Consider the following 17,013-nt stretch of genomic DNA (forward strand, 5'->3'; position numbering starts at 1 on the left):
TCCCAGCTTTCTGTCTTGAAGGTCCTATGTTTTCCAGCGACAACCATAGGGATTAGATAGTCGTTAAATGTTTGTTGAATGAATGACTAAATGAACGAGAAAAGTCAGTCCTCTTTAGTCCTAGATGGGCCAGTCATTGCAGCACTGAGCCTCAGTTTCCCTATTTATAACACGAGTATAATACCTACTTTTCAAGATCGTTGGGAAAAATAAATGCAAAAGTATACATAAGGTACATAAACTTTTTTCACTACTGTACATATAGGCGCTTCATAAATGTTAGATCTTTCTTTTTTTTTTTTTTTTTTTTTTATATCCTTCCTGTCATTCTCCTCTTACCTTTGGATAACTTTGCAGTTAAGGAGGTACAACCTTCATTTCTGGAATCAGTTCTAGGCACTGAGGATACAGAAATGGACAAAACAAAGGAGCTCATATTTGGTGGGGGAGACAGACACATAGATTAAAATACATAGACTGTCAAGCAGAACTGCATCCTCTACGGAGAAAAACAAAGCAGGGAAGGGGCAAGGAGTGATGCTCGTTGGCCCAGTGACAGTCAGAGAAGACATCTCCCAGAAAGTAGCATTTGAGCAGAGAGCTGAAAATAGTGGGGCTGCAAGCCATGGGGATCCCTGGGCAGGCACCTTCTAGGTAGAGGAAGCCCCAGAGGCAAAGACTGAGATTACCACAAACTTGGAGGGTTCAAGGGCCAGCAAGCAGGTTTGTGTGACTGGATGAAGCATAGGGGAATAGTAGGGAGAGAGGAAGAGGTTAGATCGTACACACCAAAGTGAGGACTTTGGCTTCCAATCTGAGTGAGATGGGCTCCTTGGGCAGAGTTCCATGTGACTTAGATTGTAACAGAATCCTCTGGCTCCCATGTGAGGAACAGACTATAGGGAATCAAGATGAGAAAAGGGGACCAGAGAGGAAGCTACTGCAATAGGTGGCTGGACCAGGATGATGGCAGAGAAGATGGATATTTTAAGATAGAATCTGCAGGATTGGCTGCCAGATTGGCCATGGAATGTGAGAGAGAGACGGCAGGGAAGACCCCAAAGTTCTTGGCCTGAGCTCCTGGAAATACGGAGTTGCCATCAACTGAGATGGGGAAGATGCAGGAGGATGGCTGAGAGAGAAAATCCAGAGTTCCATTTTGAGCATATTGAGTTATTTATTGTTCATTGAGTTGGGATGTCAAGTGGAAAGTTGCATGTAACTATCAAACCCTTGGGAAACAGTTTGAACATAGGTCAATTCTTGCGTCATTATCAAAAAAAGAAGAGGAAGAAATTGACTAACATCTGCTTAAAATGTACAAAAGAGAACTACAGTTTTTTTTAAAAAAAGGAAAATGGGAGGAAGTAAACAACAAATATGAAATCAGGAAGAAAATCACAAACTACCGACACTAAGATTGAGCAGCAAACTTGAAACTAGGTCTTGGAAAAACTATTAAGACCTGGTTCTTCGAAAACCTAAGGAACTCGATATATCCATGCTAACAATAAACAAAAACAAAGCAACAAACTTGAGAACAAAACGGGGAAGTTACAACAAACAAAAAGCAGGATTTTTCTTTTTTTAATAAATTTATTTATTTATTTTGGCTGTGTTGGGTCTTCGTTGCTGTGCGCGGGCTTTTCTCTAGTTGGGACGAGTGGGGGCTACTCTTCACCGTGGTGCACGGGCTTCTCATTGCGGTGGCTTCTCTTGTTGCAGAGCATGGGCCCTAGGCACATGGGCTTCAGTAGCTGTGGCACGCGGGCTCAGTAGTTATGGCTTGTGGGCTCTAGAGCACAGGCTCAGTAGTTGCGGTGCACAGGCTTAGGTGCTCTGCAGCATGTGGGATCTTCCCGGACCAGGGCTCGAACCCATGTCTCCTGCACTGGCAGGTGGATTCTTAACCACTGTGCCACCGGGGAAGCCCACAGGATTATTTTGAATGATTAAGGGACTTCCATGGAAAATTCCACAGAAATACATCTGAAAGCTTTCATGAAATTGATTCTTCTTAACAAAAAATAAGGCTGATGCAATAAGAAAGGAAAATAAATTCCAAAAAACAGAAAAGACTCTTTGTAAATGTATCAAAGAAGAACTCTCCTAAATGGCACCTGGCCCTAATGGATTAACAGCAGGATTTCTCCCAACTTTTCATGAAGTTATATAAATTGTCACAGGACATAATTCATTCTACAAGGCAGTCTTGGTCTTAATAATTCATGTGTGAGAGTTCTGAATAAAATATCAAAAAATAAAATGTGTCTTGTTGAGAACCTACTAAGTGTCCCTGTATCAGATAAAGAAAAAAAAAGATAGCAAGAAAGAGATCCCCCCCACAAAAAAATAAAAATTAAAAAATTAAAATGGGCAGAAAAAAAAGAAAGAAAGAAAGAGATCTCCACCAGTGGGAAGCTCACAATCTAGTTGGAAAAAAACAGGGTATAGACAAATATAGTTTGTCTCTTTTTAAGGCTTGGGATGGGTGGAGGAGAGACAGAAATTAAATTGGCCCAGATGCTGTCCTTAGGAAATTTACAGTTTAGCTGGGAATTTTTGGTCCAGAAACTTGGACAACTGAACACTACTTCCTCCCTGGGAGGGGGATGAATCAGGGAGAGCTTCCTGGAGGAAGTATTATTTGAACAAGGCATTGAAGGAAAATTTTGGTGATCAAGAGCATGGGCACTGGAGTCAAGTAAACATGGGGTCAAACCTCAACTCTATAACTTCCTTGCGTGTGATCTTGGGCAAATGACCTCTGCTCCCTGGGCCTCAGCTTATGAAAAGAAGCATCTCCCCCTGCCTGCCTGGGTTGTTGTAAGAATTACCTTAAAGGAGAAACTATGTGTAAAGTGCTATCCTGGAGTAATGACTCTACGTGAAGGTGTCACTGCTATGTGATTTAAAAGATCTGAGCAGGTGAGATTCTAGAGCAGCCCTGTCCAATAGAACTTCCTGCAATGATGGAAATGTCCTATATCTGCACTGCACATGGCAGGGGGCATAATGAATGTTTGTTGAATGAATCAAGGAATAAATGACAATATCATTAAGCCCCTGGATCCAGCTATGCCTGAAGCCAGTCTTGTAAAGTGGGATAGGAGGATACAAACCAATTTCCCTCTAGCTTACACTTCCATCTCTGAGACCAGGTCTTGGCCAGTGGATTTCTTGCTGACCACACTTTCATCATTGCTCTGTGACTCCTTCAGGGCCCAGCGACATGAAGCTGCCAGAGACTGTCGGAGTTGAGACCGCCCGAAATACAGGAAAAGCATGGGATTGAGACAGCTGTGAGCAAGGGCCAGGCCCACGACCAAGGGTTCAGCCCGCAGGGCCCGGGCCAAGAGCACGGAGTGTGGGGCAGCCAAGGTGAGTACCAGCCCCAGCGTGTGGTAGGGGGACCAGCAGACAAAAAACCCTACCACAACGGCCATGCCCAGTGGCCAGCGGTGTCGGGTAGCACGGCACAGGAGGGCACCATGGCAGCTGGCCACGACCACCAGCGGCCCCAGGAAGCCGAAAATAAACCGGGTGGCGGTCACTGAGTTCTCGGCCACGGTCGAGCCACCATAGTCCACCACGCACTCCAGCCGGTGTGGGAAATGCTCCTGACGCAGCCGGCGGTAGATGGCTGAGGGCACGGTGAGCAGCAAGGCCAGCGTCCAGGACGCCCCACAGGCTACCTGCACCCTGCACGCCCTCCCAGCTGCACCCCACCAGGTGGGCCCGAAGGCCAGCAGGCAGAGGTCAGCGCTTAGAGTGGCCAGGAGGAGGACGCTGGCGTACATGGACAGCAGGATGACGGCGGGCAGGGCCCGGCAGCCCACGGCCCCATACAGCCAACGGCCCCCGTGGGCGACGGACACCGCTAGGATGGGGAGAGACAAACAGCAGAGTAGGTCCGCCACGGCCAGGTGGAGGAACCAGGTGGCACCGACCCTCCGGCGGGCCTCTTTCCAGGTCACCCAGGCCACCATGGCATTGCCTGGCAACCCCCCCAGGAAGACGGCGGCATACAGCAGGAGTGGGGCCACGTGGAGGGGGTCAATGGGGACGCAGGTGCCACCAACACAGTCCACAGGGAGATCTGGAATCTCGCCGTAATCCCCATACTCATAGCCAAGAGAAGAGTTCTCCATCCAAGCCCCAGACACCTGGACGGGCGAGAAACGGCATGAAACCTCAGAGATAAAAACTCTCAGGCCCTTGGAATCCTACATGCTAGGATCCTAGCATCTCGATCCTGGATCCTAGATCCTTGGAATTCCAAGGTGCTAATGGGCTGGGACTTGGGCTGGGGTCCCAGCGCATTAGCATCTTGGAAACCGGAATAGAACAACGTTAGAACTCCAGCGCATAAGAATCTTGGAATTCTAAAATATTCCGGTGTTAGAACCCCAACTTCTTAGCATCCTGGAATTCTAGAATATTACAGTGTTAGAAAGCCAGCTGATCAGCTTCCTGGAATTCTAGAATATTACAGTGTTAGAAACCCAGCTGATCAGCTTCCTGGAATTCTAGAATATTAGTGTTAGAACCCCAGCTTATTAGCATCTTGGAATTCTAGAATATCAGCTTACTAGCATCTTGGAATTCTAAAATATTACAATGTTCCATATCTACTGTCCAGTACAGTAACTGCCAGCCACATGTGGCTACCGAGTATTTGAAATGGCAGCCAGTGTGACTGAGAAACTGAATTTTCGATCTTATTTAATTTTAATTGATTTAAATAGCTACACGTGGCTAGTGGCTACCTTATTGGACAGTGAAGTTCTAGAGCATCAAAATGTTAGAACACTAGCCCGTTAGTAACCTGGAATTCTAGAATCTAAACTATTGGAATCTGAATATCCATCAAGATGGGAAAAGGTTAATATGTCTTCCTCATCTGGACTTTCGAATCTTGGAACAACAACAAAAATGTACCTCTGAAGCAATTTTGTCATCTTTGGTTTTTTTAATGTAAACTAGATCATAGTAAAACATGCAGATGGCAAAGTGTACACATCATGCAGGTACACCCACTGAGTTTCACCCCAACACATCTGTGTCACTGGCACCCAGAGGGGGGAACAGAACATTTCTAGAATCCTACTAGAGCAGTTTTTAAAAGTAATGACAGTGTTAGGAAAACAAGAGGAATAAAATTTTGAATTCTCTATAATTCATTCATTCATTCATCCAGCCATCCTTCCAGCACAGTTAATGTTCCAGGCACTAGAAGCACAGCGGGGGCCAAGACAAACAAAAACCTCTCTCCCTTTGGAGCTGACATCCTGGTGGGAGGAGTCAGACAGTCCAGGAACAAATAAGCAAAATACACAGTATTTTAGAAGGTGATCAGTGCTACGACAAAAAAAAAAAAAACAGTCACACAGGGAATTTTTAATTCCCTATGTTGGAATTTTAAATGAGGGGTCAGGGAGGGCCTCTCTGAGAAGGTGATATTTGAGCAAAGCCATAAAGGAGGTGAGGGAGGGAGCTGTGTGGGGATCTGGGGGAAGAGAGTTCCAGGCAGAGGGAACAGCCAGTGCAGAAGCCCTGAGGTGGGCACATGATGGTCATGTTCAAGGAAGAGCAAGGGCACCAGTGTGGAGTAGATGGGAGGTAAAAACAGAGAGATATCAGCGGCCACATAGGTATTGTAAGTTCTTTATCTTTTATTCTGCGTGAAATGGGAGCCATGGGAGGGTGCTGAGGAATGATAATCATAACTATTATTACTGTTATTATTATTATTATTATTAATATTATTATTATTACTATAAGCCACCATCTATTGAGACTTTGTGTTATGTGCCAGGCCTTGCTCCAAGCCCCTTTAAATGTTATATCATTTAGTCCTTATTACAAGCCTCTAATTTTCATACCATTGTTATACCCATTCTGCAGATTAGAAAACTGAGGCACAGAGAAATTAAGGAACTTACTGAGGATGACTCAGCTAAGCAAGTAACAGACCTGAGTTTCAAGCTGTGTTAGTCCCACTCTGGAACTCTGGGCCCTAGAACATCATCATCCAAAAATCTGAGGTTCGGGAGAGTCGGAAGGCAGGACAGCCAGTGACCCTAAGCAGAACTGGGCTCTGTGACTCTGGGTGAGCAGTTTCGGTTGGCTTTCTCTCTCTGGGTTTCCTCATCTGAGAAGTGAGTCACGGAGGTGAGCCTACCTCACCAGTTTGGGGAGGCCTTGAAGAGTTAATATGTATAAAGCATGTAGCACAGAGTAAGGACTTGGTAGATGGTAGACCGGTCCCCGTGATGTCCCCATGATGTCATAGTAACCTGACCCTGCAGCTCTCTGCTGATTCTTTGTGGCCGACTGGCGCTGCCCAGAGCACCAGCTGGAGTTGATACAACAGGAAGGGCAGAGAGGAAGTTGGGGCACTCCTCCCTGCCAAGCAGATGCTAAGGGGCCAAGTCATTGTGTGTGTGTGTGTGTGTGTGTGTGTGTGTGTGTGTGTGTGTGTTTGGAATTTGGCACTCCGCTTTCATATTATTTTCATCACTAGAGTGAAACGTGTGCAGGTTTTAAAAATTCAAACCCTCATCAACTGTGTGGCCTTGGGCAAGCCACTGAACCTCTCTGTGCCTCAGCTTCCTCATTTGCAAAATGAGAATAATATACTCACCTTGGAGGGTGCTACGAGAATTCAAGTTAATAGGCGTGAAGAGCTGAGCACCGCGCCCAGTCCGCCCAGTCCGTTGTGAGCATTGGACCGTGTGTTAGCCACTGGTACAGAGATACACACACACCCTCTCCCCCCACCCTGAGACCCCGCCCTTTCCAGCTCATTCCGGTTCAGATCTGAGTTTTCTGTGTGTAAGCACCTCAGTCGGTCTATGGTATTTCCCTTTTAATACATTATACAGAAATGGGAAAGTTCAACACCCCCTGTGCCGTCTCTTAATCTTTTCAATTTAATGTCTTAGATCTGTTTCCCCATCCGGGCACACCCACTCCTTTCTTCACAATAACTTCAAAATCAATCCACGGGCTGGGCGTTTTGTGCTTATTAACTAGCCTCAGACTAAAGGACATTTAAGGATCATCATGGGTATCATTATTCTCTTCTTATTATTTTATACACCAAATAAATTATATTTCTATATGTACGTCTATAGATAAAACAATTACCATTATTATGATTTTATAAGCATTCAGGTAATAGATGACATTTATCAAGCTTCTATCATGTACCAGGCATTCCCCTTAGAACAACCCTATAAGGTAAGTACAATTATTATGCTCATTTTCCAGAGTGTCAGCTGTTCCCTGCTTTGGGCTCTGCTGTATCCCTGACACCTGGAGTAGCATGTGGCACACAGCAGGTGCTTAGCTGATATTTATTAGTTGAGTAAAAGAATGAAGAGGGAGAATCTGAAAAGAATATATATATATGTATGTATAACTGACTCACTTTGCTGTACACTTGAAACTAAAACGACATTGTAAGTTAACTATACTTCAACAGAAAAAAGAAGGAAAGGGAGGGAGGGAGGGAGGGAGGGAGGAAGGAAGAAAGGAAGAAAAGAAAAGTTAGTTTTGCCTTTAATGGAAGAAGCTGAAAAATGCCATCATTTTATTTTTATTTTTAACGCAGTATGTAATGATGTATGTATTAACATGAAAATACATGCACGAAATACTATTTTGTGAGAAAAGTACGTAACTAAACTTCTAATATTTTTAAACAATGCATTTGTTTTACAGCCAGAAAATCAACAATAAAGATACTGTCATTAAAAATACAAACAAAGGGCTTCCTTGGTGGCGCAGTGGTTGAGAATCCGCCTGCCAATGCAGGGGACACAGGTTCGGGCCCTGGTCTGGGAGGATCCCACGTGCCGCGGAGCGGCTGGGCCCGTGAGCCACAATTACTGAGCCTGCGCGTCTGGAGCCTGTGCTCTGCAACAAGACAGGCCGCGATAGTGAGGGGCCCGCGCCCCACGATGAAGAGTGGCCCCCGCTCGCCGCAACTGGAGAAAGCCCTCACGCAGAAACGAAGACCCAACACAGCCATAAATAAATAAATAAATACTTTTAAAAAAATGTGTTAAATGTTTAAAAACAAACAAACAAAAAGAATGAAGAGGGAAACTGAGGCACAGAGAAGCAGAGGGGCCACTTCAGTTCCTTGCGATCACAAGGGCCCTTGTGCATGCTCTAAGCACACATGTGTTTGTGTATCAGCCAGTCTGGCTGGAAATTCTGCCCTGGGAAACCGTGGGGAGCATCTACTAAAGCCAGACATATGATAACTTTCCCCTTCCCAGAGAAGCATGCATATGCTCACCAAAAGACATGTACCAGAATGTTCCCAGTGGCCCAAGATGGGACACCATCCAAATATTCACTCACAGGAGAATGAATAAACATATCGTGGAATATTCTAAACAGTGAGAATGAACAAACCACATGCGAGAATGTGGATGGACTTCATAAATATGGTGTTGAGGACAGAAAGGTAAACGCACAGGAGAATTTACTGAATGATCCCTTTCTCCTCAAGTTCAAAAATGGGCAAAAGAATTCTATGGGGATGGGGAGTGAGGGCAGGCGGAGGGAACTCTGGGGCTGGGCTCGGGCTATTTCTTAACCCGGATGCTGGTTCCCTGGGTGTCCTCAGCTTGTGGAGATACGCAGAACTGCTCAAGCCTCATGTGCGTACTTTTCTGTGTGTGTGTTCTATGTGAAAATAAAGTTAAAGGATCTTTCTCAAGAAGGGGAATCGCTGAGTCAAAGGGCTTGTTTGGTGGATTCCCCAGAAGCTGCAGGTTTGGGAAGGGCTGTTTTCCTACACACCTGAGTGTGGCCGTGGACGGGACCATTTGACAAAGGCTTTTTCTGTTAGACTGCCCAAGTAGATTCCAAGAGTCTGGGATTCTGATGTGGATTCCAGTGCAATGGCAATAAGATTCCACTCCTGAAATTCTAGTTCTGATTCCCAGATTCTGAAAATAATGAGTCTAAAAGGCCAGGATTAAAAAATGAATAAATGAAAAAAATTTTAAATAAAAATAAAAGGCCAGGATTGGGAAATGCCCCCTACACACACCATCATTCCCTCCCTCCTTCCCTCCATCCTTACCGTCTCTTGAGGAATGGTCCCCAGTTTAGCCAAACACCACTTGGGAGCACGATCCAGGCCCACAGCAGGACCTGGGAAGTCTGAAGTCTCTCCCCCGAGTCTGGCAGTTAGCGGATTCCTGCAAGCTGGTCCCGTTTGCCAGGGCTCCTAGGGGACTCCGTGGGGCACTGTCACCTCACAGGTCCCAGCCAATGCTCTTAAGCAGCGAAAAACAGGAATGGCCTTTTCCTACTCCCAGGGTGTGTTTGTCCTGGATTCTTCCCATGACTCACACATCCCAAAATTACTGGGCAGCAGGCGAGACTGGAGAGGGCTCGGGTGGGTGGAGGGTTGACCCAGTGTCAACAACAACAATCTCAATGTCACCAGCTTCCTGGAAGCCAGATCTACATGTGGTGTGACCTTCAAGGCCTGGGGGTCTTGGCCTAGACTCACTGTCCCTGCAGGGCCCTCTGAGGTCTTCCTCACCAAGTCCCCACTGCCTGCTACCCGCATCCCCGCCCCAGACTCCAACTGTGCACCCAGCCCCTCCCTTCTGCCCTCTGCAGAGCCTTGAAGACAGATCAGTATTCCTCCCACCTCACATGTTCTGAGGGAGACAGCTCAGGGTCACAGCCTCCACCAAAAGGCCAGGGGTGCCCAGCACAGGGCCTAAGGCTTCAGAGGCAGACAAAACACAAACAAGTCCTATCCGCTCTGTGGAGCCTCTGTTTTCCCTCTTTAAAATGGGAAGATTTGGGGAATTCCCTGGTGGTCCAGTGGTTAGGACTCTGCGCTTTCACTGCCGAGGGTGTGGGTTCGATCCCGGGTCAGGGAACTAAGATCCTGCAAGCCGCGCGGTGTGGCCAAACATTTTAAAAATAATAATAATAAATAAAATAAATAAATAATAAATAAAATGTGAAGATTTTGAGCATAGTGGTTCCTAACCTCCTTCCGAGCACAGCGCGGAGGCTGAGAACATGGATTTGAGAGCCACAGAGATAAGATACATATTCCAGGTTTCCCACTGATGAGTTTCTGGGCCTCAACCCTTCTGAGCCTCAACTTCCTCATCTGTGAAATGGACGTTTTAGCTACAGGCATTAAATGGGTAAAGAGATTTAAAATACACACAACAGGGCTTCCCTGGTGGTGCAGTGGTTAAGAATCCGCCTGCCAATGCAGGGGACACGGGTTCAAGCCCTGGTCCGGGAAGATCCCACATGCCGCAGAGCAACTAAGCCCGTGCGCCACAACTACTGAGCCCACGTGCCACAACTACTGAAGCCCACTCGCCTAGAGCCCGTGCTCCACAACTAGAGAAGCCACCGCAATGAGAAGCCCGCGCACCGCAACGAAGAGTAGCTCCCGCTCGCCGCAACTAGAGAAAGCCCACGTGCAGCAACGAAGACCCAACACAGCCAAAAATAAAAATAAATTAAATAAAATAAATTTTTAAAAAAGAAAGAAAATCACCTTTAAAAATAATAATAATAAAATAAAATACACACAACAGCGCCTGGCACACAGGAGATGCTGTGTACATGTTTGTTAAATTAGCAGTAATAAAAAGCATATGCAAAAAAAAAAAAAAGCATATGCTATCAATTTTTTAAACTTACATTTTAGGAAGACAGACTTAGCAAGAGGAAGTGGCCCTTATTTATTCCAACTTTGGAACCCTTTATTCAGCGGTTTTCGGTGTTTCTGCCACTGTGTGTGTGTGCTTTAGAGGTTGAGGGGGCACATTTATACATTTCTTTTTTTTTTTTTTTAATTTTATTTATTTATTTATTTTTGGCTTCCTTGGGTCTTCGTTGCTGCGCGTGGGCTTTTCTCTAGTCGCGGTGAGCGGGAGCTATTCTTTGTTGTGGTGTGCGGGCTTCTCATTGCGGTGGCTTCTCTTGTTGTGGAGCACGGGCTCTAGGTGCGCAGGCTTCAGTAGTTGTGGCTCACGGGCCCTAGAGCGCAGGCTCAGTAGTTGTGGCGCACAGGCTTAGTTGCTCCGCGGCGTGGGGGATCTTCCCGGACCAAGGCTCGAACCCGCGTCCCCTGCATTGGCAGGCGTATTCTTAACCACTGCACCACGAGGGAAGCCCTATTTATACATTTCTTTTGTTGTTGTTTGGAGAATAAACTCATGTTGGTAAAGGAAGTTATTTTTCTGTCAAGACACTAGAACTCGCAGCGTGAGCTGGGGTGTCTCTGCATGACCCAGTCTTGGCCGAGACTGGCCCCAGACCACCCCCTTCCACCATGTTCTGGGGGGGGCCTCCTCATCCCCACATCCCACCAGCCCCAGGCCCCTGTGGGAACCCACCCTGGTCAGAAAGAGAAACTAGCATGGAACAAGCATTGTGGGGGCGGGGTGGTGTCCAGTGAGGCACTGTCTTTTATCGGCTCAAACTTTCTCTCATCTTTCTGATCTGGACCATTTTTAAAGTCTTTATAGAATTTGTTTCAATATTGCTTCTGTTTTATGTTTTGGTTTTTTGGCCGCAAGGCATGTGGAATCTTAGCTCCCTGTCCAGGGATCGAACCTGCACCCCCTGCATTGGAAGGCAAAGTCTTAACCACTGGACTGCCAGGGAAGTCCCAGACCTTCTCTGATCTTGAGTTTACAGGGGTGTGTTTCTCAGATCACTTGATCTTTTTTTTTTTTTTTTAATAAATTCATTTATTTATTTATTTATTTTTGGGTGTGTTGGGTCTTCGTTTCTGTGCGAGGGCTTTCTCTAGTTGCGGCAAGCGGGGGCCACTCTTCATCGCGGTGCGCGGGCCTCTCACTGTCGCGGCCTCTCTTGTTGTGGAGCACAGGCTCCAGACGCGCAGGCTCAGTAGTTGTGGCTCACGGGCCCAGTTGCTCCGCGGCATGTGGGATCTTCCAGACCAGGGCTCGAACCCATGTCCCCTGCATTGGCAGGCAGATTCTCAACCACTGCGCCACCAGGGAAGCCTAGATCACTTGATCTTAAACTCCTCGGTCACTGAGTCTCGGGCATACGTTTCTCAGATTCTGGGAAGCTAAGGCTTTCTGGTGTCTCTGGAGCTGGGGGATCTTACCTGGGGATCTGGGGGATGCTGTGAACGGGGACAGGGACACAGCTGTTATGAAAAGTGAGGGGCTTTTGGGGGAGTGGGATTCGTTTTACAGATACCCTGCGAGATTCTGAGTACCAGCCCCTCAACAGTGGAGAAACTTACAATGAGGACATCCTTAGAAGGTTATTAAATTGACCCATATGAAATTGCCAGTTTTGTGAGTCAAAAGAGGTTGAAGTCTGGCAAATCGTGGCAACAGAAAGCAGATTAATGATGACCAGGGCCTGAGGGGAAGGGAGGACGTGAATGGAAAGTAACTGCTTGATAGGAATGGGGTCTTTATTTTGGGGTGGTGAAAATGTTCTGGAACTAGTTACATAGTGGTGACAATTGCACAACATTGTGGATATACTAAATGCTACTAATGGTGAGTTTTATGTTATGTGTATCTTACAAGCTTTTTTAAGTAATAAATAAACTGTTATACCCCCTCACCCTAAAATAGGATGAAGTCTGGTAATTTCATGGAGTGCAGCCTAATGGAATTCTAGAAGCCCAAGAGAGTGAGTGGCCAAGATGGGGAAACCAGTCTCTTTTGAACAATACATATTGTTACGTGATATCTGATGCATAGAAAAGAGTGCCTGTAACTTGTGTAAAGTACAAAGTACAACAAATTAGCATCTGTAAAATCACCATCCATCTTAGAATCTTTGAATATCTAGATCAAGGGTAAACTTTTTCAGCGAGAGAACTGAGAGTAAATGTTTTAGTTTTTGCTGGTCAAGAAGTCATTCATCTCTCTGGTAGAATGAAAGTGGCCACAGATTGAATGGCATGGCTGTGTTCCAATAAAACTTTATTCACAAAAACAAGCAGTGGGCTGGATTTGGCCCACAGGCTGGAGTTTGCTAACGCCTGATCTAGTTCAAAGACTCTGAAGGCTGAATTGCTGGCATCGCAGACTTTCAGAAAGTTGGAATCATAGGTGATTTGACCCAAGGGATCCTACAACATTAGCCACAGACTATTTGAATCACAGGATTTTAGAATGTCACACCAGAATCTTCAAGTGTTAGAAGTATAAAACTCCAGCTGTTAGATGTTACAATTTTGTAGATGATCTGAACATTAATCAAGATATTCTAGCCCTGAGCTGTCCAATATGGTAGCCACTGGCCACATGAGGCTACTGAGCATTTAGAATGAGCCGGATTGCTCATGCAGCTCAATATTGAAAAAACAAACAACCCAATCAAAAAATGGGCAGAAGACTTAAGTAGACATTTCTCCAAAGAAGACATACAGACGGCCAAGAAGCACATGAAAAGCTGCTCAACATCACTAATTATTAAAGAAATGCAAATCAAAACTACAATGAGGGCTTCCCTAGTGGCGCAGTGGTTAAGAATCCGCCTGCCAGTGCAGGGGACACAGGTTCGAGCCCTGGTCTGATTCCACACACCGCGGAGCAACTAAGCCCGTGCGCCACAACTACTGAAGCCCACGTGCCACAACTACTGAGCCTGTGCTCTAGAGCCCGCGAGCCACAACTACTGAGCCCACGTGCCACAACTACTGAAGCCCGCGCTCCTAGGGCCCGTGCTCCGCAACAAGAAAAGCCACCGCAATGAGAAGCCCACGCACCACAACAAAGAGTAGCCCCTGCTCACCACAACCAGAGAAAGCCCGCGTGCAGCAACTAAGACCCAAAGCAGCCAAAAATAAATAAATTAAAAAATAAAAAAAAACTACAATGAGGTATCACCTCACACCAGTTAGAATGGGCATCATCAGAAAATCTACAAGCAACAAATGCTAGAGAGGGTGTGGAGAAAAGGGAACCCTCTTGCACTGTTGGTGGGAATGTAAATTGATACAGCCACTATGGAGAACAGTATGGAGGTTCTTTAAAAAACTAAAAATAGAATTACCACATGACCCAGCAATCCCACTACTGGGCATATACCCAGAGAAAAAGACACATGCACCCCAATGTTCATTGCAGCACTATTTACACTAGCCAGGTCATGGAAGCAACCTAAATGCCCATCGACTGACGAATGGATAAAGAAGATGTGGTACATATATACAATGGAATATTACTCAGCCATAAAAAGGAAAGAAATTGGGTCATTTGTAGAGACGTGGATGGATCTAGAGACTGTCACACAGAGTGAAGTAATTCAGAAAGAGAAAAACAAATATCGTATATTAACGCATATATGTGGAACCTAGAAAAATGGTACAGATGAACTGGTTTGCAGGGCAGAAATAGAGACACAGATGTAGAGAACAAATGTAAGGACACCAAGGAGGGAAAGTGACCGGGGGGGGGGATTGGGATGAATTGGGAGATTGGGATTGACATGTATACACTAATATGTATAAAATGGATAACTAATAACCTGCTGTATAAAAAAATAAATAAAATAAAATTCAAAAAACAAAAAAGATAACCGGACACAGGAAGAAAAATGTTAAGTTGAAACCAGAGATGAAAATAAACAAGACAACCAAACAACTGTGTGAAAACAGAAATAGTGCAAAGAGGTAAAGAAAAAAGATTTATTATAATTAATAAATTATAATTAGAGAGTTAAAAGAATATATTGCATAAGAACCAGAAAAAAAAATGAGCTGGATCTAAGATGAAAGATTCTGTGATACACACCAAATTTCGAAGACTTGGCATGAAAAAAAAAGAATGCAAAATCTCTCAATAACTTTTTATACCAATCACATATTGAAATGACAGTGCTTGAAATATCTTTGGTTCAATAAAATATAGCACCAAAATTCATTTTAACCTGATTCTTTTTGTTTCTCTTTGCTTGTCTCTTGCTTGTCTGCTGAAAAATGTAAAATCATGCGTGTGGTTTGCATTATATTCCTATCAGACAACAAGAATTTGGAGTAATACCGTCCTGGAGGTTGGAGATGGGGTGCTTGGGAAGGTCACATGGCACAGATGCAGGGCGGGAGTCTCTGACCCCCCAGGCCTTGGGGAGCCAGATCTGAGCAACGGGTGGGGCCGTGACAGGGGACTTAGGGGGGTGGGAGTGGAGGTAGGAACACTGCCAACTCAGCCAAACCCATCATTCCCTTCCTTTCCCCACTTCCTCTTTAGAACTTGTTGACTTAGCAGATTTCCCAGGCTCCAGATTTCACAATCGCCTGGCCCTTCAACCCACTTCCCTCCTGGGCAGCACTGATCAACACCAGGCTGAGGATGCCTTGAAGAAGACACCTGGATCCCACATGTTGGCCTCCAAGTGTTTCTAGAAGACCGCTGTGGGGTCCAGCTTCTGGGAAGCATCTCCTTTCCAAATCAGCGTGAAGGAAAGACCCCACTGCCTGCAGCCCACTGCCCAAACCAGGAAAGCCAGAGGATGGCCAGGAACAGAGATGGAGCATAGGGGTGGGAAGTCAGGGAGGACTTCCTGGAGGAGGCTGCACCCTAAAGGAAGGTAGACTAGCGATAGGGGTGGTCTTTTAAAAACAGACCAAGCAGCTGGGAGACCAGGCAGGAGAAGGAGCAGGGATCCAAGTGGGAGAGGATGGAGGGCTTGGACCATGAAAGGCATGGGGTGGGAAGAGGGTGGCGTCCAGCATGGGTCCCAAGTGCAGGCTTGGGTGACTATATGGACGGTAGGGCACCCCCTGGGTTGGGGAATGCAAAGGGAGGGGGAGGTTTGGGAGAAGATGCTGAGATCATTTTGGGCAAAGTAGGTCCGGAGGCCACACCCTGAAGAGAGAGAGAGAACTGTGAAGGTATTGGATGAAGTCACAAAAGTAGGAAGCCTGTTCAAGAGACCTCTAGAAAGCCAACATTTCAGGGCAGAGGAAGAAAGTCTGCAGAGGAGGCAGGGAAGGATCACACTGAGAGAGAGGATACCCAGCCGGCCTGGAACCAGCCAGGGAGGAGGCCCAAGCAGCTGGGAGGAGGGTGGAAGGAGGGCTGTGGGCTGACCAGGCAGAAGGGACATCCAAGATCGCCAGCATCTTTACAGCGGGTATCAGACCTGAAGGTAGCTGGGGCTCAGGTCTTCCCCCAACAATCTTGCTGCTAGAGGGTCTGCGCAGGTACCAACATTTACTATCAAAAACCACACACAACCTCTTCTGGAAGTCCTGCAGAGCACCTGTCACTCTAGGTGCTCAGACAGCATCTTTAAATAAAAGTTGTCCCCAAGGCAGACATGAGAACACTGTAGTAGCAGGATTCAGCTATGTTTCCCATCGGAATTAGGCAAAATCCCAGCCCAGCGCCCCATGCTGAAGGCTGTACCCTGGACCCAGCCAGCCCTTGCAAAAAGAAGGAGGGAGTCGATATCTATGTGGTCGTCGGATTCAGGGGACACCAGCTCTGTGTGGCTCCCTGGGCACTTGTAGTGTGCCAGCCTGAATGGAGACGTGCTGTGACTGTAACACATCCAGGATTTTGAAGACAGTACCAAAAAAAAAAAAAATGTAAAATGTAGCAGCCACTATGGAGAACAGTATGGAGGTTCCTTTAAAAAACTAAAAATAGGGTTACCATATGACCTGGCAATCCCACTCCTGGGCATATATCCACATAAAACTCTAATTAGAAAAGACACATGCACCCCAATGTTCATAACAGCACTATTTACAATAGCCAAGACATGGAAACCACCTAAATGTCCATTGACAGATGAATGGATGAAGAAGATGTGGTACATATATACAAAAGAATATTACTCAGCCATAAAAAAGAATGAAATGATGCCATTTGCAGCAACATGGATGGACCTAGAGATTATCATTTTAAGTGGAGTAAGTCAGAGAAAGACAAATACCATACAATATCACTCATATGTGGAATCTAAAAAAAATGATACAAATGAACTTATTTACAA

At 45.9% G+C, this 17,013-nt stretch overlaps 2 protein-coding genes across 2 annotated transcripts in view; both read right to left on the reverse strand.

Moving 5' to 3' along the window:
* Positions 1-9,195, reverse strand: part of DHX34 (DExH-box helicase 34) — a 36,805-nt gene extending 27,610 nt beyond the window's left edge. The window contains exon 1 of the mRNA XM_059903644.1: positions 9,107-9,195. The gene's annotated coding sequence lies outside the window, so the exon portion shown is untranslated. The remainder of the gene's footprint in view (positions 1-9,106) is intronic.
* C5AR2 (complement C5a receptor 2) lies at positions 2,423-9,183 on the reverse strand. The gene is made up of 2 exons (XM_059903645.1): positions 9,107-9,183; positions 2,423-4,166 (listed from the first exon to the last, which is right to left on the reverse strand). The coding sequence occupies exon 2, from the start codon at positions 4,149-4,151 to the stop codon at positions 3,138-3,140; it is 1,014 nt and encodes a 337-aa protein (XP_059759628.1). The 5' UTR covers positions 4,152-4,166; positions 9,107-9,183; the 3' UTR covers positions 2,423-3,137.
* Positions 9,196-17,013: the final 7,818 nt, after the last annotated feature.

The sequence above is a fragment of the Balaenoptera ricei genome, chromosome 19, assembly GCF_028023285.1.
Source record: "Balaenoptera ricei isolate mBalRic1 chromosome 19, mBalRic1.hap2, whole genome shotgun sequence".
NCBI lineage: Eukaryota > Metazoa > Chordata > Mammalia > Artiodactyla > Balaenopteridae > Balaenoptera > Balaenoptera ricei.

Excerpts from the sequence above, each read along its gene's own strand:
- C5AR2 (XM_059903645.1), bottom strand. The coding sequence starts at position 4,151 with ATGGAGAACTCTTCTCTTGGCTATGAGTATGGGGATTACGGCGAGATT.